The sequence below is a fragment of the Pristis pectinata genome, chromosome 6 (genome assembly GCF_009764475.1).
Source record: "Pristis pectinata isolate sPriPec2 chromosome 6, sPriPec2.1.pri, whole genome shotgun sequence".
Lineage (NCBI taxonomy): Eukaryota > Metazoa > Chordata > Chondrichthyes > Rhinopristiformes > Pristidae > Pristis > Pristis pectinata.
Window position 1 is genome coordinate 20,700,531 of NC_067410.1, and position 25,651 is coordinate 20,726,181.

General features: G+C 38.4%; 1 protein-coding gene across 2 annotated transcripts in view; it reads right to left on the reverse strand.

Moving 5' to 3' along the window:
• Positions 1–25,651, reverse strand: part of nup210 (nucleoporin 210) — a 98,746-nt gene that overhangs the window by 9,820 nt on the left and 63,275 nt on the right. For both annotated transcript variants that reach the window (XM_052017290.1, XM_052017289.1), the window contains exons 26-34: positions 16,945–17,025; positions 16,593–16,724; positions 16,251–16,409; positions 15,349–15,440; positions 7,412–7,586; positions 6,643–6,818; positions 3,790–4,010; positions 3,563–3,699; positions 1,951–2,077 (exon numbers count right to left, since the gene is read on the reverse strand). In XM_052017290.1, coding sequence (XP_051873250.1) covers positions 1,951–2,077; positions 3,563–3,699; positions 3,790–4,010; positions 6,643–6,818; positions 7,412–7,586; positions 15,349–15,440; positions 16,251–16,409; positions 16,593–16,724; positions 16,945–17,025 — 1,300 coding nt within the window. The remainder of the gene's footprint in view (positions 1–1,950; positions 2,078–3,562; positions 3,700–3,789; positions 4,011–6,642; positions 6,819–7,411; positions 7,587–15,348; positions 15,441–16,250; positions 16,410–16,592; positions 16,725–16,944; positions 17,026–25,651) is intronic.

Genomic DNA, 25,651 nt, shown 5'->3' on the forward strand with positions numbered 1-25,651 from the left:
GAGTTTTTTTAAGGAATGAATTTGCAGTTAGATAACTCAATGCATAGCAGAAGTGTTTTACAGCCAATGAAGTGGTTTTAGTCCTAAAATTGTAGGGAAATGGAGCAAGGTTACACAAAAGAGAAAGTTTATTTTTGAGAGAATGCAGGTAGATTTTCTATTATCATAACAGTGGTAACAATAGTAACAGTTTAAGTTTCATGTTATTGCAACAACTTCTCAGCACTGGTTTGGGGAGTTTCAGCTCAAAATATTTTCTCAACTGTCCGAATGGTGCTTGAACTCACATCCTCCTGACACAGAAGCGACAGCATGAACATCAACCAATGGCTGACACTTTGTCCTTTAGGACTGCAACTAAAGAATAAGAATTTTCTTAATTCTGGAGACATGACAACAACCTTTCCCTCAATGTCAACAAAACTAAAGAGCTGGTCATTGACTTCAGGAAAGGGGGCAGTGTACATACACCTGTCTACATCAATGGTGCTGAGGTCGAGAGGGTTGACAGCTTCAAGTTCCTGGGAGTGAACATCACCAACAACCTGTCCTGGACAAACCACGTGGATGCTACAGCCAAGAAAGCTCATCAGCGCCTCTACTTCCTGAGGAGGCTAAAGAAATTTGGTTTGTCCCCTTTGACTCTCACCAACTTTAACCGATGCACCATAGAAAGCATCCTATCAGGATGTATCACGGCTTGGTATGGCAACTGCTCTGCCCAAGATCGCAAGAAGCTGCAGAGAGTTGTGGACACAGCCCAGCGCATTACGGACACCAGTCTCCCCTCCTTGGACTCTGTCTTTACCTCTCGTTGTCTTGGTGTAGCAGCCAGCATAATCAAAGACCCCACCCAGAACATTCTCTCTTCTCTACTCTTCCATCCGGTAGAAGATACAGGAGCCTGAGGGCACGTACCACCAGATTTAAGGACAGCTTCTACCCCACAATGATAAGACTATTGAACAGTTCCCTTATACAATGAGATGGACTATGACCTATGACCTCACGATCTACCTTGTTGTTACCTTGCACCTTATTGCACTGCACTTTCTCTGTAGCTGTGACACTTTACTCTGTACTGTTATTGTTTTTTTACCTGTACTACATCAATGCACTCTGTACTAACTTGATGTAATGAATTGACCTGTAAGATCGGTTTGTAAGACAAGTTTTTCACTGTACCTTGGTACAAGTGACAATAATAAACCAATATCAATACATCAATAAAATATCTGTATAATAACACATTTTTCTTCAGCCCTTGCACTATGTATCTGAAAAGTTCTGAAAGTTGAGTTTAAACTAAAATTTGATCCATGAATGGTTTAAATCTTACAGTAATAATAATACTCAACTATTTCTCCAAATAGTGACATTAATTTGAATTATTGCTTCTGTTACTTACCTTCACAATTTTCTATTCCTTGTTATCGACATAACATTAATTTTGCTGATTTATAGTGGCAAGACCAGCCACGCACTTTCAGCAAAATATTAACTTGATTTGAAACCTATTCCCTTCCTTCCAGTACATTGGAAGACAAGTTCTTACAGCGAAGGACAAACAGTTTCAACTTTGACACCTGCTTCATTGTTATTTGTGAATACTACAGGAATACTATAGGAAGTACAAATCTTTGGAGATGATTGCTCAGAAATCAAAGCAATGCAAGCTATTATGTCAACAGCCCTCAGTGACTAATATAGAATAGACAAGGATGGCTGACATTTGTAAAAGATGCTTCAGTGACAATATGGATTACCATAGCCATCTAAATGGTATGCAGTAAAGACTTCCATCTTTTAGCTCAGCCTCATTCTGTTGACATTATTACATGTCTGTTCGTTATTAAGATTGTTGCAAACTGTACAAGGCAGACTGGCTTACTCAACCACTGCGCAAACACAACCCTCCCCCCCCCCCCCCCACCTACCCAAGAAAAATACCTTTCAAGTTGTTGTTGTTCTCTCCTATGATAACGGGAAACTTAAATGGCACAGTCCGAGCCTGGGATGACAGAAGTGCACCACTCTGCACTAGAACACGAGTCTTTCCTGTACTCTTAACCACCAGCTGAAAAAACAACAGTGTTTGCTGAATATGTTTAATCCATTAGAAGTCACTAATAAAGGAAGGACAGATTTGTGGATAGTAACATTAATCTGGAATGATAAAATAACTTTAAAATGTGTAGGCAGCACATCCAGTAATGGTGCAAACAGAGATAAAAAGGATTGGAGCAAAAACAATGTGAAAATCAAAAAATAAATCCACAATACTGGAAATCTAAAAGAAAAGAGCATAAAATGCTAGAAATACTCAGTATGTCAGGCGACATCGAGACATCTTCCCCTCCCCCACACCTCCTGCAGCTTACAAACTTCTCTCCTTCCCAGTTCTACCGAAGGGTTTTCAACCTGCAAAATTAACTCCATTTCTCTTCCCACAGATGCAGCCTGACCTGCTGAGTATTTCCAGCATTTACTATTATCAAAGCCAAAAGGACGTCTTTCCCCCCCTCAAGAACAGAACTTAAATATACAATCAACTTAGTGAGGAATGCATTTAGTTGTGCAAGTTGAAGGAAATGGGAATGCAGACTGATAAACTTGAATACTTAGCAGTCTCCCCAAAGTACTTAGTGACCTCAGTTCAGATAAGATTGGAAGTTTAATTGGGTGATTGTGAAAGCTTGCTGTATGTTGCTAAACATATAAAAGAAAAATACTATATTTCATGTTGTGTTGCCAATTTGTGGCCAAATGGACTTTGGTAGTAGCAACATTTCAGACACAATCATACTTCCTATAGTACCACATGTGCACTGCGGCAGGTATTGCCAATATAACAGGTCACTCTCAGAATATCTTAAAATCACAGCAAGTGACTGGTAAACAGCAAAAAAACTATTCAAATCGATGGGAAAGGTTTAGAGGGATATGGGCCAAATGCAGATAAATGTGATTAGCATAGATAGGTATCTTGGTCGACATGGATAATTTGGGCTGAAGAACTCTGTGAATCTAAGTTCACTGCAGCATTATTTGGTATCAGGTTAATCATAATAAAAGCCATAATAAATCGATAAGGTGACGTGAGGGGTGGAGGTTGTCAGGGATAGGGGAATTGGTGTGGTGAGGGAAGGAAAATGTATAATAGAATAATCCTCCATGGACCCTGGGCAGAATATGCATCCAGGCTTGAATAGCTTATCACTTTTGATTTTATTGCATTCACATTTGCTACAATTAGTTATCATCATTACACTTGTTTTGATTGCATCTGGCTAAACCATTCCAATCTTTTGAGATCTGTACCCCAATCTTCCAAGGCTTTTTAAAGATTCCCACCCTCAAAAGATGGCAGACTTTCTTTTGGTATGGACATTAGAAATTTAGTAAAATATTAATATATATTCCCAGTTGTTTCACAGGAAACAGTTAATTATTTTAAGTCATGCTCTGTAGTATTCTTCCAACAAAAATGATTAATTGACAAAATCTAGGCACAAAAAAAAACTAGACTCAGCAGGTGTTCCTTGTTATTAGAAAAGCTTACCTCTCTGTAGGTTTTTAAGTATCCTGGTATTTCATAATATACTGTGACAAGCCCAGAATTTCTTGCAACTGCTGTGCCAGCCTTAGGGCTAATCTGAAGAATGTTACTGGAAGATGAACTCCAAACTCCTAATTGACCTGTAAGAACACAGATTAAATGCTGAATTTCATCAAGCAGTTGTACATTGTATCTTGATTTGAATATCAAATAAAATACAAGATATTTACCTTCCTGATGAACTAGATTACTGCTGAAACATACAACATCACCAACCACAAGTTCATCCAGCAATTCAGGATGGATGAAATGATCTACAGGCAAGGGAACATAATCAGCAATGCCAGTATGTTCAGTATCCCATATGCTCAGCAATGTGAGTCCCACGTTTACAGTCCTTATTACAAAGGTATTATTCCTGGATCCTTTGCCAATTTGCAGGAGGTCATCCCTATAGCAATCAAAATGAACATTGATTAACAATGACACAAAGAAATAATGAATCATAATTCTGTATTCCATACCATATCTCTGCTTTATATCAAAACCTGAACCTCAGTGGATAAATGAATATTTCTTTCTTTCATGTTCATATTTGTGATCCAAAAAATATACAAGTTCTGCAGACTGTTTGTCTAATTTTGGATCCTGTTGTTCAGTTATTTATTTCATGTCTACAGCAAACCCCCACGGATTTCAGTGCAGGTATTTACAACCAAACATAATGATTTACTAAAGTGTGCATGGTCAATAGCAATCAGTTTTTCTACTCATTTTGACTAATTTTAAAACATCATCTGCACTAAAAAGACTTAATATTGAAATCCATCGTCTCCAACATTGGTAATGCTCTAAACAAAATATGTGAGCTTTCCTAAATTGTTGTTATGTTGCTAGTGAAGTCCCCTTTATGTAGTTATCCACTCAAAGAGAATTAAATGTGCAAGGTGGAATGGGAGTGTTTTTCTCTCTCCCTTTCTGCTTTGACTTATCCCAAGTCTCAGCCACATGCTGCCTTAATTTTTTTCCCCATCTCTCGTGAAGCTTTATTGTTCTCAAAGTTAACAACAGGCACCTACTTGAATTAAAGTTGTGTGTGAAAAGGTAAATGAGGTTAGAGATAAAAATATTCCGAAAATTCTTCCTCTTCCTCTTTTAAAAAAGGGCTGCTGTTTATTTTTCAGGCCACTTTAAAATCTGGGGTTCTCTTATACTGGATACTGGTACAAACACCAAAAATCTGTCCTTGGCCCTTTCTATTTTTCATCTATGTGCTGTGCTATGCAACATTGTCCAGAAGCACAGTCTCAATTTGCACATATGACATCCAACCATCTCTCCCAACTTCTCCGCTGCCTCTAAATTGTCAGAACATTTCTGTACTGAATAAGCAGAAAATTTCTCCCAACTAAATATTAGGAAGATCAAGGCCTTTAGTCCCAGTCACAATCTCTCTCCCTGGCAACTGAAATTGAATCAGACCATTGGTGTCAGATGCATCTCCAAGCCAAGCCTAAGGTAACCCATCCATGCCATTTATAAAGATCCCCTCTTTCCACCTTCGTTACCACCATCCAACTTAACTGCTGAAAGTTTCATGCATGCTTGTTGTACTTTGGGACTTGTCTATTTAAACATCATCGTCAGCCTCTCTTATTTCACTTTTTAAACTTGAGGGCAAACCAAATGCTTCTGATAATGTCCTTATTTCCAAACACCCCATTCACCCTTCATCCATGCTTGTCAATCTAAAATGGGCCCTGTTTAAGCAATACCCACTTTATCCTTGCTTTCAGATCCTTGCCCACATGGCTTTGCTCTTTCAATGTCTACTGACTTTCAGCCCAATGATATACTGAAATATCAGTTCTCCTTCAATTCTGGCCTCCTTTTCATCTTCAAGTTTAAATACTTCACCATTGGCTTCAGCAGTCAAAGACCTGAGCTTTGTAAAATCCATCCCCAGCCCACTACACTTCTTAGTCTTCCTCAAGGACAGTCCTTAAAACCTATTGCTTTGACCAAACTTTACCATCTGTGCATTGGTGATGATTTTGTTTGCTTCATAACACTGAAATTACTTGGGATACTTTGGATGTGTTAAAACCACTACACAAATGAAATTAGTAGTTGTTGCTCTGCTAAACCCAAACAGATCAGCAGCTCAAAATAATGGAATTCCTGTACACAAAGAAATCCAAGTCTCCTCCCTGCCCAATTTATTAAATATTTTAATGTTGGAGACCTTCTTTTCTAATTCATGCTCCTGTCAGAGGATGGAATTTCCAAAAAATATTTTGAGAATTTCATTTGAATTAAACTTGGAATGAAACTACACTTAACTATTTGACTTTTTGGTGGCTATTTGTTGGCAGTAGATTCATTATTAGCAGCCTGCGCCTTTGCTCATTAGTGCACCAGAAAATCTTCCCAAACATCCGAGTAGTGATTTGTTGTTTTACAAAGTACATCGCACATCATTTGATCTCCTGTGCTGTCATTCATTGCAAATCCAATAAAGTGGTTAGCAGCAAATTGTCATGTGGAAATATATTACAATTAAGTCACAGAAGGAGAGCTTCAGTATCCATAGTCGGGTGGAGCAAAGAATTGATGAATACTGACTCAGTCAAAGTCTGGTAGCATTGGGATGGATTCAGAGTCTATCATGTTTAACATGCAGGGAGATAAAAGGAACATTAAGCCCCATATTGCCTTAATCCTTTTTAGATCAAACACTCCAGCCCCTTTCCATTGTTTTTTTTCTTTGCCATTTCCTGCCCTCTAATGCACCTTGCTGACTTTACAACTTGCCACAAAATTACTGTTTTTAAAACCTCTGGCTTATGATGAACAATACTATGGAAAAATCTTCACCTCTGCCACCTGTTCAATAAGGTCAATATTTGAACAATAAATTGCAAATTAACAAAGCTTCATAAATCTTCAAACTTCTATTACATGCTATTTATTAAACCATGGTTAAAACAGATTTTTTTAACACCCTATTATGTTCTGAGTAATCAAATGTTACTTTTTAAATCCACAAATATAAAAACCTTATATAACCATCATCAGTTTACCTGTTCATAGCAAAATTTATCATTGTATTTTGGGCATGAAAGAGATCTCCAGAGCTATCGTGGAAATGAACAGTCAAAGTTAAAGTTATTCCCACTGGAATGGCTCGTGCAGGCTCCCTGTTGAGTGTGTGTATTACAGGACTTGTGCTGATTCTCAAGTATGAGACAGGTGCAACCTAAAAATTACAAAGCATCATGTCAAATATCAGGAAGCAGCATGAATGTAGTTTAATGTAAAACATCACGTTATTTTGTTGTCCCTTTAAAGCAGCATGGTGTAATTACTGTAATATTCAATTGAATATTTGGGTTGGAGCAAAAAGAAACACTTAAGATTAAGTTTCAGATATTTGGATCCTGATTCAAATGTGAAACGGAAACTTGTATCAAGGTGAACAATAATATAATCTGGCAATATATTTAACTTGTTAGTAGCATCTCCCCAATAGCATTACTCAAATAATCAGAAATGTTATGAAGATGAGGAGCTATGAATGTTCAGACCATGCCCCCAACATGCAGGATGTTTCAGGGCAACATGATTGGCCCTTCATATCCAAGTCATGTACAGGTGTGTGAAACTGGTGCACAGTGATTCTAGGCTTGGGTGGGAAGGGACTGGGCACAAAGTAGAGAGGCAGCAAGATCTGGTCTTATTTTTTTTTCAAAAACATCAAGTCAAAGCCTAGACATTTGGTAAAGGCAATGAATTCAAAACTGTAATAAAAATATCAAAAGAGAACCAAAAAAAGATATGATTTATTCTGACCTTAACAGCAACTGTGATAGTTTGATTGATACCAAACGGTTCTTCAGAGTTCACTTCAATTGTACAAGATCCAATTATGGAACCAGATGTCAGAAGTCCATTTTCATCCACTTGTATCACAGGAGATTTGTCAGAACAGTCCTGTACTTGATAACTAAGAGAAGCCACACCATCTCTGCCAATCAAACAAGCATTAACATTATCAGTTTAAAAACATCTTTGTTGAGCAAATACAAATAATTATAAGAAAGCTTTCAGCCCTGCTACCCAAAGTAATGGCATATAGGCATGTAGAGTTAACTATGATACAGTTCAAAGAGATGAAAAGATCATGAGTAATAAGGCAGCAGGATGTGGTACATGCACATTGATTTTAAACCAACCATGGCAATTCAATGTTCATTAAACCATCAAAGCTGCAGGCATACAGTTGACCAGTGGCTCCATGGAAACTCCACCATCACCCTGCATCCTCAAAGTAAAGACTTCTCATATAGTACAAAAACAAATGGCTTTACTTGTGATGAGATCAACCAAGTTCTTTATTCTAATAAAGGCTGTTCACCTTTTTAGTCTTGGGTCAGCTCATTCCTTCCCATTTCCCTCTTAAAAATCAGTACATGTTCAAATAGGTGCCTGAACCTCTTCTGCAAAGAACAGTCAGCCATAAGCAAATTGGTCCCATAGCAATAATAGACAGGAAAAGCAACATTATCTTGGAGGAGCAAGACCTGAACTGCACTTACAATTACTGAAGCATCAAAACATGCAGTTACCCAATAAATAGCTCATTTCTAGGTAGTCTATACCAATTGCTGGAGGTACAATAGCTTGTTATCAGTTCATATGTCACTAGGTACCACCATTTATACATTTGGCCCCCACACAACTTTCACCAATACTGTACATTTTTTATTAACCCAAGACATCAATCATGTACAACAGCTTTTAGATGCACAGTATTTGAATATCGATGGAGCTGAAGTTTTGATTCTCAATTTTAAAATAGTTTAAAATACCCAGCAGCGTATTCAACAAGTTTGCATTTGTAAGTTAAGAAGAAAGATTGCATGGCAAATTCAGTTCCTTCATTTCTGCTAATTTAATACTGATGTTCAGAATCTTAATTTGCAGTTCAGTCATGGCCAATTATACTTTGCCTTAGTGACAGTTGTCTGCAGGAACACAATAATTAACTCTGTTCGTCTGCCATTTCCCCCACACCTTGTTAATTTTTGTCTTCTTCAAAAGGCATCTTCCTTCCATTTAAAAGCTATTACAGATTGGGACCAACCAACATAATATAAATCGTTAAATTATGCAATCACTAGAAGTTGCTAACTTCTCTCCTCATTCTTTTGGAAATGCGATTAATGTTTCTACCTCTATAAGTCAACTCATAGAAAACAGAAAAGAAGATGTTTTTTCCTCTAGCAACATACACAAAATGCTGGAGGATCTCAGCAGGTCAGGCAGCATATATGGAGGGAAATAAATAGTTAACTTTTCAGGTCGTGACCCTTCATCAGGACTGGAAAGGAAGAGGACAGAAGCCAGAGTAAAAGGGTAGGGGGAGGGGAAGAAGCACCAACTGGCAGGTGATAGGTGAATCCAGGTGAGGGGGGGGGGGGGGGGAAAGGTCGGTTGGGGGGGGGGGGGGGGGGATGAAAGGGAATGATGTGAGAAGCCAGGTGGTGATAGGTGGAAGAGGCAAAGGGCTAGAGAAGAAGGAATCTGATAGGAGAGGACAGTGGACCATGGAGTAAAAGGGAAGGAGGTGGGGATCCAGGGGGAGGAGATGGGCAGGTCATGAGGGTGGGGCAGGGGAAAGCTACAGGAATAAGGGTAAACAAAGGCGGAGGGGAAAGAAGGAAAACAGAGGGGAGTAGTTACCGGAAGTTAGAGAAATCGATGTTGATGCCGTCAGGTTGGAGACTACCAAGACAGAATATGAAGTGTTGCTCCTCCAACCTGCATCTGGCCTCAGAGCAGCAATAAAGGAGGCTGTGCATAGACATGTCAGTGTGGGAATGGGAAGTGGAATTGAAGTGGCTGGGTACTGGGAGATCCTGGGTGTTGCGGCGGACTGGACGAAGGTGCTCGAAGAAGCGGTCACCCAATCTATGTCGGGTCTCACCGATGTAGAGGAGGCTGCACCAGATGCAATAAATGACACACTCAGATTCACAGGTGAAGTGCTGCCTCAGCTGAAAGGACTGTCCAGGCCCCTGAATGGTGGTGTGGGAGGAGGGGAGGGGTGCTTGGTGATGGGATCCCGTTGGAGATGAAGGAAGTTGTGGAGAATGATGTGTTGGATACGGAGGCTTGTGAGGTGGTAGATGAGGATAAGGGGAACCCTATCCCTGTTATGTCGGTGGGGGGGATGGGGTGAGGGCAGGCGTATGGGAAATGGAGATGCAGGTGAGGGCTGCATTGATGGTGGTGGAAGGGAAACCTGGTTTACTAGGGAAAATAAAAAGAGGATCTCTCAGATGTCCTGGAAATGGAAAGCCTCATCATGAGAACAGATGTGGTGGAGGAACTGAGAGGAGGGAATAGCATTCTTACAAGTGACAGGGTGGGAAGAGATGTAGTAGAGGTAACTGTGGGAGTCAGTGGGTTTGTAAAAGATATTGGTGGATAATCTGTCTCCAGAGATGGAAACAGAAACATCTTGTGTCTCCGTTTTTTCCTCCATTTGTCTTATCCACAACGTTCATAATGATTATGAAATGGTTAATTTTCCCTAATCAGGAAAGAATACAAGTAACTTTAAATGAGTTAAGTTAGAATGGTTCAGCTAGAACAAATATATTGGCATCACTATTCCTTACATCCATGTTATTTGAACCCACAGAAACTTATTGTGAACTAACTTTCTACCTCCTTCTGCCAAAGTTTAAGTGCCACCTTGTGTTGTGCTTTGCCATTACTTAGTGCTAGTTTAACTTCCCTTGAGAAAATTAAGCCAGACTATTTGTATTAAATGAATTCACTTCAGAATATTAACCAAGTACCTCCAAAGTTTTAGCATCACATGTTTTATACTGTAATGAATTCTTGTAGACCTGTATAGGATGGGTTTGCATGGTTATAACTTAAATGAATATTCAAGAGAAATCTGAGTCAGACTCTTCTTCCTAGTTTGCATATAGAAAATAGTTAATATTTAACTACTGAAGAAAAAGTGATAATTTCATGCTACACAGGCATTGTCCTCTTGAACTAAGTTTGGGCTCCTTAAAGGGAGAGAAATGCAAATTTGATAACATACAGATTACAGCAGTGACAACCAAGTAATTGTTGTGCTCTTTGGAAATTAGTTTTTTTATCACTGGGATGCTTGCTTCAAAAAGTAAATTACAGATTTAGTTACTGTATCAAATCTATTTTGTAAAGTCACTTAAAAGCTAGGCAATGATTTCACATCATCAAACACCTAATCAAATAAAGCAGATTCAAATGGTAACCTTCAAAAATCCACTTAAAATAAAGTGAAATTAAATCCACAAATAGCTGCTGAAGGTTATTACCAATAAACAGTAATGCTTCCAAGGGAAGCCAAGTGTACTCATTCAAAGCTTTCTGGATAACACTTCATTACCTAAATTTGTCAATTCCTTCTAAACAACCATAACAGAGTTGAAAAAATCCCAGACAAAATAGAATAAACTGTAAAAAAGTTATAACAGCTTGAATTTAATTATAACTAGGCATAAAATGCAAGTACTTGGATAATTTACAAATCAGATTATCAATTCAATACTCTAATACTTCATCAGTAGTAGGGAAAATGCTGAATTCTATAATGAAGGATATAACAACAGAAAAATTTCAAAATAATAGAATTGAGCAGCAATCGGCATGGGATTTATGAAAAGAAAATTATTTGACTAATCCACTCCAGTTGTTTGAGGAGACGACAGAGAGTGGTTGAAGCTCAGTTGATGAGCATTTGAATCATCTAGGCTATAGACCAAGTGCTGGGAAATGAGATTAATATGGAAGGGTGCCCTTTGCACGAGGTCAAGATGGGTCCAATAGCCTGTTTCCATGCTGTACGATTCTATGACTCTATGAGTAATAGATAAAGGGGAAAACAGTGGATGTGGTACATTTGGATTATGCTAGGTTTTCAATAAGGTTCTGGCCAGGAAGTTGGTCAAATTTAGAGTACATGCTGTCATGGATTGAGAATTAGTTATTTGACAAATAGCAAAGAGTGGGAATAACAGAATCATCTCAGTCTTGGGAGGCTCAGACTAGCAAGGCATAGTGGGGATCTATTATCAATGATTTGGCTCAGGGAGTCAAATGTAACATTTCGAAGTTTACATAGTTAGGTGGAAGTAGGGAAGAGGGCATAAAGAGGCTTTAAGAGGATAGATCAAACTGAGTGAGTGAACAAGAACATGACTGATGGAATATAATGTGGCAAAATGCGAGATCTACTTTGGTGCACATAACAGAAATGTTGAAATTTTCAAAAAAAAGTAAGAGATTAAGAATTGTTGATGCTCAAGGGAATGTCAAAGACATACTTGCACACAAATTGCTGAAAATCAAAATGCAGTGCAGCAAGTGATTAGGCAGGCATTATGAAAGGAGTGAATACAGGAATATGGACGTTGTACTGCAATTGTGTTGGGCCTTGGTGAGACCAGACCCGAGATAGTATATATATTTTTGATCTCCATACCCAAGAAAGGATATACTTGTCATAGAGGGAGTGTAGCAAAGATTGAATGGTCTTGTTCTAGGAGATATCAACTTTGTAGCATGAGGAGAGATTGAGTATACTAGGCTTATATTCCCTCGAGTTTAGAAGTATGAGTGGTGATCTCAACTCAAACTTACAAAGTTCTTATAGGGCTAGATAGGCTGGATCGAGGGAAGCTATTTCATTGGCTGCGGAGTCTATAACCAGTGGACACTGTCTCAGAACAAGGGATAGGCTGTTTGGGACTGAGATGAGGAAAAATTTCTTCATTAAAAGGGTGGTGAATTTTTGGAATTCTCTAACCCACAGGGTGATGCAGGTTCAATTGCCAAGTATATTCAAGACATACAGTACATTGATTTATGAATATTAAGGGAATCAAGGTGAATGGGGATAGTGCAGGAAAATGGTGCTGAGGTGGAAAATCAGATACGAACGATGAATGGCAGAGCATGCCTGAAGGGCTGGATGGCTTACTTTTGTTTCTATTATTTATGTTCTTTTGAATCTTTGTTGATGATAATCCGTTTTTCTCCATACACTGTACAATGATGGTAAAGATAGACAGGAAAGAAAGCTACAATGAAGGAAACTACAATGGGTAAAGATAAGTTAAGAGAGTGGGCCAAGACGTGGCAATGATAATCCATTTTTCTCCATATACTGTACAATGATGACAAAGATAGACAGGAAAGAAGAAAAAGCAATTTGAGTTAGTGGCCTTGATTTCAAACAAACACAATTATTCAGTACAATCCTCAAAAGACCCTTACAAATGATAAATCAGCAACCTCGTTTATCAACTGGACCAATTTTATCTCTGTGGTACATCCTATGGTAACAGGATACCATCTAATAGTATTTCACTAGGAGCTGGGATTGTACATATGGAGTTGTGATAGTAGTGTTGAGTTATTTGAGTTGGGGGGGGATATTAATTATAGATAACAATTGATGGTGATGGGTCTTCCAGCAAAACTGCAGAGACTTTTTAATCACATAGGTAAGCACACTATTTAGTAGCTAGAATGGGCCTCTTGCCCCTACCCTACACCCACCCCCTCCCCCAAGCAAGTTCTACAGTTAATAAGTTCATGGCTGATCTAACTGTAACCTCAACTCGATGTTCCTGTCAACCCCTGGTAACCTTTCATCCCCTTGCTTACTGAGTATCTGTCTACCTTAAAAATATTCAAAGACTCTGCTTCCACCTTTCTTTGAACAAGAGTTCTAAAGACTTGCAACCCTCAGAGATAATTCTGCCTCATCTCTGTTTTAAGTTGACTTTTTAAACAGTGATCTCGGTTTTAGATCCTCTCATTAGAAAAAATATCCTCCCCACATCCATCCTGTCAAAACTCCTCAAGATTTTGTTTTAATAAAGTCCTCTCTCACTCTTCTAAGCTTCAACAGATACAAACCTAGTTTGTGCAACCGTTCCTCGTGAGGCCACCTGTCCATTCCAGATATTAATGTAGGAAATCTTCTTTGAACTGCTTCCAACACATTAACATTCTTCTCTAAATAAGGAGATGAATACTGTATGGAGTACTCTTGAAATGGTACAACCAATGCTCTGTATAACTGAAGCAGAACCTCCCTACTTTTGCATTCAATTCCCCTATCATAACATAATAACAGTCTGTCAGCTTTCCTAATTGCTTGCTGTATGTGCACAGTAGCCATTTGCAAATAATGCACTAGGATAGCCGGATCCTTCTGTATCTCAGAGCTCTGCTATTTTATCTAAATCTCAGCATTTTTAAATAATTTTTCCTGTTAAAATGGACAATTTCACATTGTATAATTAATATCCTCCCCCACTCAAATAACTCACCATCACAACTCCATATGTACAATCCTAGCTCCAAGTGAAATACTATTAGATGGTATCCTGTTACCATAGGACGTACCACAGAGATAAAATTGGTCCAGTTGATAAAGTAGGCCGCTGATTTATCATTTGTAAGGAATACAATCATTTTGGGATTGTATTCAACAATTGTGTTTGTTGAGATCAAGGCCACTAACTCAAATTGCTTTATCATCACATGATATTCTATGATTATTATTAATACTTCACAAATTCATTCTGCAATCTTGGCTTATTTCTATTAAGGATGCAAATCAGAGGCCTCATGGAAAGAAAGTGTATTAAGACAATGTACTGTTTTTCAGAATGAAGAGGGTACTTGAGAAAACCAGCTCCCCAAACAGGTGTAATGATCTTTAGTCCCTAATGTCGTACTTTATAACTCCTTCCAGTGTGGCCCTTTGGTTACATAGTAAGCATACCATTTGTTTTAAATAGATTTAATAAATTAAACAATATTTCCATAACCATGAATAATGATTGTTTTGAAGTATTTTCTCTACACAAGGATCTGGAAATGTACTTCAGTGTTTTAAATGCATTGTGTATTATTGTAAAGATTAAAATAAGGGAACTCTGAAGTTCTGACGAAACCTGATGATCAACTTGAAGCATTAACTCAAAATAAAAGACTCCCAAAAGCTAGAAAGATTAAGTAGGTGGTTGACTAGCCTTACTGCCATTTCTTCAAAGATAGAATAACCAATTTGCTAGCTCGTCTCCTTTCCATTCTGTTGGAAGGTTTTGATCTCCTTGAGTGACCAGAATTAAAGCAGAATACCAGACATCCTTAAAGCAGTTTGATGTTTACAACAGAACCCTCAACTTGGATAGCAAAGATCCAGGTAAAGGAAGAATAGACCTACTTATGTCAGCCTGCAAATTGTGTACATTACTTGTGTGTTACTACATGAAGGTCAACTGCATCAATTGAAGAAAATTATACTGGATCTTAACCAGTCATCTCATTTGTACCTTTTTGTAGAATAAAATGGCTCAATAATTTGAATCATGTTTCTCAATATTTAATGCCATCTTAGTATGCCTTCAGTTAAATAAAATCATGCAAAACAAAAGAATATCTGGATCCAACATTAACATAAGCAGATGAAACAATAGCATACATTAACTTCAGCAAGAAAAAAAAACTACTTGGGCTGCTTACAATAGCAACCAATAGTACAGCATCTAAATTCATAAGAACCATCGCCTAGACCAAGTAATGTTTTTGAACAAAAAGAGTTGGACTGGTCCTCTAATTTTAGTTTTTCAGAAAATCTAAATGATAGTGTTTAAATCTTGCAAGATCTAAATTCAAATTGCTTGTTACATCTTAAAACTTACCGATTTGTTCGAACTTTAAAGAAAGAGTTTGGTGACATTAATATCTGTTCTGCTTGAAATTTATGGTTTAATAACTGCAGATTTTCAAACACCTAAAAGGAAAAACAATTTAACATTTCTGTAATATGTAAAAATACAGCTAATGAAAAGTGCACAGTAAAAGAAAGAGCTGTGGAAGTGAATTCTTTAGTGCTTCCCTGACCTTAATCTTTTATATGCATGGACTGTAAATTACCCAAATATTTAAAAAGCATTTAAAAATAATTTCTTTCTTTCTTAAAGTTGAGTTCAGCTTCTACTTTAATTTTGTACTCTAATCATGAAAAAAAAGTGGTTGAAATTATGCTTTTTCATTTCCTGGTTTGCTATCTGTGAGCTGGCATGATTGGTTGCTCAATAAGATCAATAATATCTCGCTTCCCAGTTGCTTGGAACCGACATGAAAACAAAAAGTAAGCTTATGTCAGATATTGCTAGATTTTTGTAGGCCGAGGTTAGTGGTGAGGACTGTGACTTTGTTGCCTGGCAAGATTAACAATTACAGAACAAATCAAGAGTTTTTTTTAAATATGCTGCAAACTGCATTCTATGGCAGTTGGATTAGGGCAAGGAAACAAACACAAATCCAACAGGCAATGAACCCTTACTCCTTTTCCTCTCAAATTCTAATAATCAGATTATAGTATGGACTGTTCTGCACACTGTTCACTAATAAATGCAATTCCTTTTTGGGTTCCTTATACGAACTGGTTATGATTAAAGGGCGACAAGTTGCAGCTTTCTGATAATTTTCTCCCATACTTGCATTTTATCACCATTCAGCTCTTGCCTTCACTCCCCCCACTGAATGATGCTGCAGGAACAGTGATGCCAAGAAAGTGAAAAAGGGATGGGAACAATACCTGAATTTGCACTTCATCTGACAATTCCCTGGCGTTGTTCTCAAACTGTCCAGCTGCTGGATCTGTAGCTTTTACAACAACTTTCAGTCCAGTTCTACCTTTTACACGACTGTACACATTCATTGCAAAGTTGTTACTTGCTTGAAGCTGAAAAGATGCCTTAAAACAGAAAATGCAGAAAAGAAAGCTCTCTAAATTCACATAAGACAAACTTAGCACAAAAAATTAAAATACTTTCAATATTGGGAGTCAATTTCTTGAAGTTCGAATGTACAGTTACTTTGAACAATATTCATATGTAAATAGCAAAACTGAATTTGGAATCTTAGAAGCTCAGTTTACCTCAGAGTGTCTTGTGTCAAAGTCAATGATGTCCCTTTTAGTGACAGACCAATGAAATGTCAATCCTGGTACTGCATTGCCAAATGCAAATGGTGTTTGATTGCTTGTAATTCCCATTACATAGATTGGCATCTGTGAATGAATGATGTTAATCAAAACTACTGACATTTTCAATGTATATCACCAAACTGAAAACAGTGTACATGTAAAAAACAGTAGATGTGTTTTAATTGTCTTGAATTTATGAGTTTGTAACTGCTTTGCTAATATTTAGTATTTTTAGAGATATAAGGATAATCAGAAATATTCAAGAATCCAGAGATTTAAAAAAAATACAAGAATATAACATTACCCTAGTGCCTGTCTTCATTCTCGTAATGGGTGCATGGATTCTCAGAGCTTTAAGCTGAACAACTTCCACGTCTACTTCATCCTTTAATGAAATAAAAACAGCTTATATACAGCATTATAGAGCCAGGCAGGCAAAACATTTGCCTCATCCTACCGGTTCTCAATTCGTACTGCTTTATTAATTTCTAGAAGACAATAACTTAAGCACTTGGAAGGATTTATTTAAAAATGCTTTCTGAAGAATTCATCCACATGACTAACTTCATTTTAAAAACACAGGATTTATATATTAGTCATGATAATAACTGGGTATTACCATGCATCCAATGTTAGAACTAAAGTTCAGGTAGTAATATAACCTAATATAAATCTCAATCATATTTCTCATCCTCTAGTTATAAAATTGTAGCAGTATAGCAACATAAAAGGTAGGCAGAAGGTACAAGTTAGAACTAATCAGCACAGAAAAATATTTCATCTGCATTCCTGTTTTGCTGTCTATTTGAATTTATGAACTGGTGGTCATATTTAAACAAATTTGATTTTAGATAAAAGGTTTGAACCTGGTTATTCCACTCAGGGAAGGAAAGTATCTCCAAATTAAGGGAACAACATTAGGATTACACCACAATCACTTATGGATGAACCAGCTAATGTAAAAAGGTCAGTATTGTCAATATTCGTGAAAAGGTTGCAAATAATACCAGCAACCACTAGACTGTATTTCACTCTTTTGGATAGTCAGTGCCAAAGCTCATTCTATAGGCAGCTTTATTTGCAAAATAGAGATTTCCACCTGGGTGAAGAGTGAACAATATTTGTGGGCTGATGTGGCAAAATTATAGTGGAGCATTACAATGACACTCAAAATGTCCTAGAAATGCCCAAGGAGGGTGAGCTGCTGCAACAATTATCACCTGGTAGCACTCACGTCTACTGTGATGAAGTACTTTGAGAGGTTGGTTATGGCTAGAATTAACTCCTGCCTGAGCAAGGACCTGGACCTGCTGCAATTTGCCTACCGCTACAACAGGTCTACAGTGGGCACAATCTCACTGGCTCTCCACTCAGCTTTGGAGCACCTAGACAACAGCAAAACACGCATCAGGCTGCTGTTTATCAATTACAGCTCGGTGTTCAACACCATCAGCCCCTCAGTACTAATCAAAACCTGGGCTTATGTACGTCCCTCTGCAACTGGATCCTCGACTTCCTTATCGGGAGACCACAGTCAGTGTGGCTTGGTAGTGACAATCAACACAGGCACACCTCAACAATGCGTGCTTAGCACACTACTCTCTTGACACTCATGACTGTGGGCTAGGCATAGCTCAAGCGCCATCTGTAAATTTGCCGATGACACCACTGTTGTTGGCAGAATCTCAGATGGCGATGAGGAGGCTACAGAAGTGAGACAGATCATCTGGTTGAGTGGTGTCACAATAATAACCTCAGACTCAACATCAGCAAGACCAAGGAGCTGATTGTGGACTTCAGGAAGGGTAAGTCGGGACACCAGTCTTCATTGAGGGGTCAAGATGTGGAAAGGGTGAGCAGCTTCAAGTTCCTGGGTGTCAACATCTCAGAGGATCTATCTTGGGCCCAACACATTGATGCAATCATGAAGAAGGCATGCCAGCGGCTATACTTCATTAGGAGTGAAGAGATTGGGTATGTCACCAAGGACTCTTGCAAATTTCTACAGATGTATGGTGGAGAGCATTTTGACTGGTTGCATCACCACCTGGCATGGAGGCTCCAATGTGCAGGATCGAAAGAGGGTTGTAGACTCAGCCAGCTCCAACACAGGCACAACGCTCCCCACCATCAAGGACATCTTCAAGAGGCAGTGCCTCAAGAAGGCAGCATCCATCATTAAGAACCATCACCACCTGGGACATGCCCTCTTCATGATACTACCATCGGGGAGGAGGTACAGGAGCCTGATGACCCACATTCAACATTTCAGGAACAGCTTCTTCCCCTCCATCATCAGATTTCAGAATGGTCCATGAACCCATGAACACTACTTCATTATTCCTCTTTTGCACTATTTATTTTTGTAACTTTCAGTAACCTTTACATCTTTGTCTTGCACTGTACTGCTGCCGCAAAACAATAAGTTTCACGACATATGTTGGTGATAATAAACCAGATTCTGATATACAAATCCATTAATAAGGTTCCGATATCAACAGATTCAGCCACAAAACTGAATTAGGCAAGTTCTGATATATATGTGCAAAGCATTCATTACATCTTGAAGAAGAGACCCTAGGCAAAATGTTACCTTTGAAGCATTGTCATTGTTACCTTGTCAAAAGCGGCAGCTAGTACATAAATATACAGTGTGAGCCAAAAATGTTGGTGAAACTCTCCAGCTCTTTATTCCAAATTGCACTCAAGGGACCATTTGTGTTTGAAGGTAATATAAACTTGTACCTACATCAGTTAGTATTAGAGATATTACAGACACAGGCATAAGACATTTTGATTTGTTGTTTTTCCATTATTCTGCCACATCAGTAACAAGATAAGTATTGTTCAAAGTTGAAGGCAACACCTCAAATTAACATCTCATTCAAAAGGCAACAGCTCCAACAGAGTAGGATTCTACTGCATTGTTAGCTTAAATGCTCAAGTTCCACAGCAGGGCTTGAACATTCAACTTTATGACTCAGCAGCAGGACTGCCAACATCTGAGGAAAGCTGACTCTTGACGACATATGTTGGTTAAAGCAAAAGGTTAAAACTGACTAAAACCCAATGTCAACCTGATTGATTGAATAGATTTAGATCATTAGGTGGGTCTGATGCAAATAAGGCAGAACTAATGAGTAAGATTTAATGTTTTCCATTATTTGTAATGTTAGAAGATAAACCCTGGATGAGCTCCAAGGGCAGTTGGAAATAGAAGCGAATCAGGATTCATATAAATCAGGATGAATTCCTATTGCCAAAATAGACAAGAACTTCTTTCATGTTATGTTTTGGATGGAAAACTGAGGAAAGTAGGCAAAGACACCACTACAACTGATATGAAATGTAAAAGTTGAAGCTGTATAACATCCAGATGGCGAACAGCCACACTAGTAAATGAGCTTGAGCAGTTCTTGAAGAAAAATAGTACTGCATTTGCCGGAATGGGAAATTTGTTTAGAGAAGTCAAAAACAAGAGACGTGAAAGAGGAAAATCATTTAGCTGATTCTTTGGTCAGATCTTCACTGACAATGGAACCAAGACACAATGTTAAAAAGATCAGCAGGTGAAAAGTCATATCTTAATTGACAGCAGCATGCTGTGACAAGAGGTGCTGCTACTGCTTGGCCTCCATAAATTGAAAACAAAAAGGGGTGAATACAAGGGTGAACTGACTGATTGATCCAGATTTGAGACTGAAGAGAAACATTAACTAGAGCTTGAATAGAACTCATGAGTAGCAAGTGCAGTAACAAGCATAAGACATGTGAAAGTGCCAATGCATTATGCACTTTTCCAAGAAGGACAGAAAATGGCTCTCTCAACTGGAGGAAAAAAAGCTGTGACAAGTACAAAATGCAGAATGCTAAATCTTATAACATTAGAGCAGTGGATTAAGTAGAACAAAATGAACATAAATAATGCAATTATAGTTGTGTTGAGACTATGTCTCCCTGTCATATTTCTGCAAAAAGCAAGGATGACAAACTACAGAAAAGGCAAGTTCCATTGTTTGGTTCGAGGTAAAGTAGACTAAATTCAACTTAATCATCTCTCATGTCGACTCCTGAAAGGTACATACAGCACTGAATACTGAGTGGATGCAGCAGTCCCTGGCCAGTCAAACTATTACTCAAATAATTTCACAAGAATTATACACAGGTCAACAGATTGCTAAATCTACCTCTTGTGGCTCACTTCCTTTCGATCACATAAAAGCTGAAGTACTCCAAATCCAGCTTCAAATGAAATATGCTATTCACAGTTACATCAAACAATTAGGAAGGGAAAGGTGCATTAGCCTTTATTGCTAGGTGGGTGATAACTTAATCAAATAGGGTTAGCTGAGCACACATGTAGAATATGGGTATAAAGTTCATTCTCCTTACTGAGAAGGAATATAGTGGTGTTTCCTTAAAATGATTCCTGAAAGTTATCTTTTGAGGAGGAATTCAGTAGAATGTGTCTTTATTTGGAGAAATTAGAAGTCTTCTCATGGAAATATATAAAAGTCCAAGAATACTTGACAGAGTTATGTGGAGGGGCTGTTTGTTCTGGCTGGTGACTCCAGAACTAGGTGCACAGTATAAGAGGCAGTCATTTGACACTGCAATGGGAATAATTTGCTTTATTCAGAGATTTGTACATCTTTGCCGCTCTTTGTCTCAAAAAGTTGTAGGTGCTCAGTCAATGAATACATTTAAGATTAAAAAGGTTAATATTTTGGGAACTAAGAAAAATAAGATGTGAGCAATGCACAGGCAAATGGATTTGATGTAGAAGTTAAGCACCTTACCAGATGATACAACATGTTGAGCAGATGCATGGTTTATTCTCAATGCTGCATACTGCATTGAGAGAAGGAAAAACTGCAGCTTTCCATGAAACAGTTCTTTACTTGTCCCATTACTAAGCCTAGGTCCTGCACCATTCCTTGTCTTTTACTCCATCATGGACCATACTTATCGTACTTATCCCTCTCCCAAGCTTCCATTTTGGTGAAAGGTTGAAATCAACACGAAAGTTCATCTTCTTTCTCTGCAGATGCTGCCCCACAGTACATTTACAGCATTTTGTGTTTTTATTCTGAAATTTTTAGTACAGTACCCTTGGGACCTGATTGGTACCAGACCACAGAAACTGCCCCGATCAGACTCTCCTCAGCTCATGTAAGGGTTCTGAGAACTGTCCATAACCTGAAGTTTCTGTAATTCGGAAATGCTGTTGGCTGAGATGGCAAAACTTGTTCTGGTAGGTTAATGAGCACAAATCTTAGTTAATTTTAGATCTTAGTTAGAATTAGTATAGATATGTACTACAGATTCAAAAGATTCTGGAAACTGGGAGTTAAGATAAGATATTGGAGCAGAATTCAGCCCATCGAGTCTGCTCCGCCATTCAATCATGGCTGATTTTTTTTTAAAACCCCATTCTCCTGCCTTCTCCCCATAACTCTTAACCCCCTTACCAATCAAGAACCTATCAATCTCTGCCTTAATACACCCAATGACTTGGCCTCCACAGCCCTCAGTGGAAATGAATTCCACAGATTCACCACCCTCTGGCTGAAGAATTCCTCCTCATCTCAGTTTTAAAGGGATGTCCCTTTATTCTGAGGCTATGCCTTTGAATGCTAGTCTCCTACTAATGGAAACATCTTCTCTACATCCACTCTATACAGGCCTTTCAATATTCAGTAGGTTTCAATGAGATCTCCCCTCATCCTTCTGAACTCCATCAAGTACAGGCCCAGAGACATCAAACGCTTCTCATATGTCAAACCTTTAATTCCTGGGATCACTCTTGTGAACATCCTCTGAACCCTCTCCAGGACCAGCACATCTTTCCTTAGATACAGGACCCAAAATTACTCACAATATTCCAAATGCAGTCTGACCAATGCCTTATAAAGCCTCAGCAGTACATCCTTGCTTTAATGTTCTAGTCCTCTCGAAATGAATGCTAACATTGCATTTGTCTTCTCTACTACCGACTCAACCAGCAAGATCACCTTAAGGGAATCCCAAACTAGGACTCCCAAGTCCCTTTGCACCTCCAATTTCTGAATTCTCTCCCCATTTAGAAAATAGTCTACACTTTTATTCTTCCTCCCTAAGTGCATTACCCCACATTTCCCTACACCGTATTCCATCTGCCGCTTCTTTGCCCACTCTCCCTACCTGTCCAAGTCCTTCCACAGACTCCCTGCTTCCACAACACCACTTGTCCCTCCACCTATCTTGGTATTGTCTGCAGACTTGGCCACAATGCCATCAGTTTCTTCATCCAGATCAGTAATGTATAAAGTGAAAAGTTGCGGTCCCAACACTGATCCCTGTAGAATTCCACTAGCTACTGGCAATCTTCCAGAAAAGGACTCCTTTATCCCCACTCTCTGACTTCCACCAGTCAGCCAATCTCCTATCCATGCTAGTACCTTGCCTCTAATACCACGGGCTCTTACCCTGTTTAGCAGCCTCATGTGTGGCACCTTGTCAAAGGCCTTCAGAAAATCCAAGTAAATAACATCCACCTACTCTCCTTTGTCTAACCTGCTTGTTACCTCCTCAAAGCATTCAAACAGATTTGTCAGGCAAGATCTCCCCTGAACAAAACCATGTTGACTTTGCCCTATTTTATCATGTACTTCCAAGTACCCCAAAATTTCATCTTTAATAACGGACTGTAAGACTTTACCAACCACTGAGGTCAGCCTAACCAGCTTATAATTTACTGTCTTTTGCCTCCCTCCCTTCTTAAACAGGGCTGTCACATTTGTGATTTTCCAGTCCTCTGGGACCCTCCCTGACTCCAGTGATTCCTAAAAGATCACTACTAAGCTGGACCACTGAATGCTGGGCTAGAGTTTCAACCCGTATTTTGTTGAGTGTAGGTTGGGCCTTGCAAAGCAGTGGTTTTCAAACCCTTCTTATTAAAGTGAACAACTTTAACTAAATGTCTCCCCCATGCAACCTAATAGTTCTCCTTTTGGCAGACAGGCATATTTTTTGTTAATGAAGAGGAGATACCTACACACCCAAGGATCTCAAGAAAACCACTGCTGCAGAATACAGATTAATTAAAATTTGATGGTAAAACTATCTCAATATATTGCTGTCTGTTGTATAAAGTCCTGAAAAAAGACAATATACAACTACACAAGCTGCAACAAAGTTGCTGCACGTATATTCACAGCTAAAACTCCTACCCACCGCAGTTTATTATGCACTTTTAAAGAACCAGGGTAAATGTAATGTAGATAACAGTGTGTTATTATTGCCACTGCATGTACAAGCTACTTCCATGGAAGTAATGCAGCCAAATTTATTTTAACGGTATGAAGTTCTGACAAGTTACAAGTAAGATCATGAAGGAATTATCAACCACAAGTGCAAAGGAATTTATACTAAACACATACACAATCTATTTTTGATTTAAAATATAAACTAGTGCTGCACAGGTTACAGTTTGCATTAAATGCAAATACCCAAATGTACTGCAGGAAACTGAATGGTTTAGATTTCCATAAGGGCATTTGACAAAGAAGATAAAAAATTGTTCAGGTCATATAATGTAGACAGTCCTCCCTTGTACTCATAACTTGTCTGGCAGAGGTTAAACTGGCACAACACAGAACAGTGCAGCACAACACAGAACACTCCAAAAGTTTGTTGAAGCCAAGTAACACTATTGCTATATCATTTATAACATTTTATATGGAAATTCAAAGAAATTATGATTTAGGATTATAGGATAAGAAATGCTGCAAATTGTAATAAAGTACAATGCACTACTGCAGCCTTTGGGCCATAACAATTTCAGTAGCTTTTAATTCTTAACTGTAACTTCAACTCTCTTGTAATAGCTCAAACTCTAATTTTGAACACAATGCACCCTGGTGATCAGATTAAGAAGATCTGGCTCCCTTCTACACAGGTTTGTTGCAGGTTGCCTCTCTTTTTACCATGTGATAAGAGCTACACCCATGACGTGTTGACTCAAGCCCTGCCCTTTGTGATTATTCCTTCTATGCTCAGTTTATTTCCTTTTAAGTCTGTACATCACTTAATCAGTTTTAGTTATGAACTTTTGATGATTGTTTCGATGGGAAAGAGCTCTGAGCTTAACACCACCTTGAACAGTTCCTACTCTGCTGAAATTCCTCAGACCCTCGTATTACTCAGTGGAGAAAAATAGGTAACATAAATTGTATCCTGGGGTCGACGTTGTCTGTGGGGGAAAAGAAGATTTCTTATGGATTCTTCAGCTTATGGCCAGTTTTTCTCGTAAATTTGCTTTAAAATGGTCCTGTCTCAAGGCATAATGGGATAGAATCTTTGGTTAATTTTGGTTTATCAAGGTAAATGCTCTTCTTGCTAAAGGTATTAGGCTACAGTAATAATAAACAAAATTTAGAGGAATCAAGGTGGAGTTGAAAAGGGAGAGAGTCTAGAGTACTGAATGGGTGCCACAGGAGTTGTAACTTAGAAACTATAGTAGTCCCAACATTATTAATGTCTTGGATCAGAAGCTCAAGGTAAATTTATCAAATTTACAGAGATATTAAACTAGGGAGAAACACAGCAATCTAAAAAGGCTGCTCATGAAATAAAAACTATGTATGTGCACAGAAAAGAGCCAAATGCAATTTAAGTACTACACACAAGGGAAAAATGGATGACATATACTCAATAAATGATGAAGCAATTGCCAACAATGTTGTTGGAAAAATACCCACGAGTCCGAGGCAAGATCTTGGCATGTCCAACCAATGTAGAGTAGCAATCAGCAAAGCTGAGATAAGACTCGACTATATATCAAAAGAAAAGACTTCAAATCAGAAGAGGTTGTTAATGAATTGGTCATCTGGTCATTATTTCTGGTTGCTGAGAAACAATGGAGACGGTTGACACTGGACTCATTGCTTTCAGTGTGTAAAAGGTTGCAAGTTATGAGGAAAGACTGGAGAAACTTTTCATTTTAAAGCCCTAGCAACCATTAGTTGTTC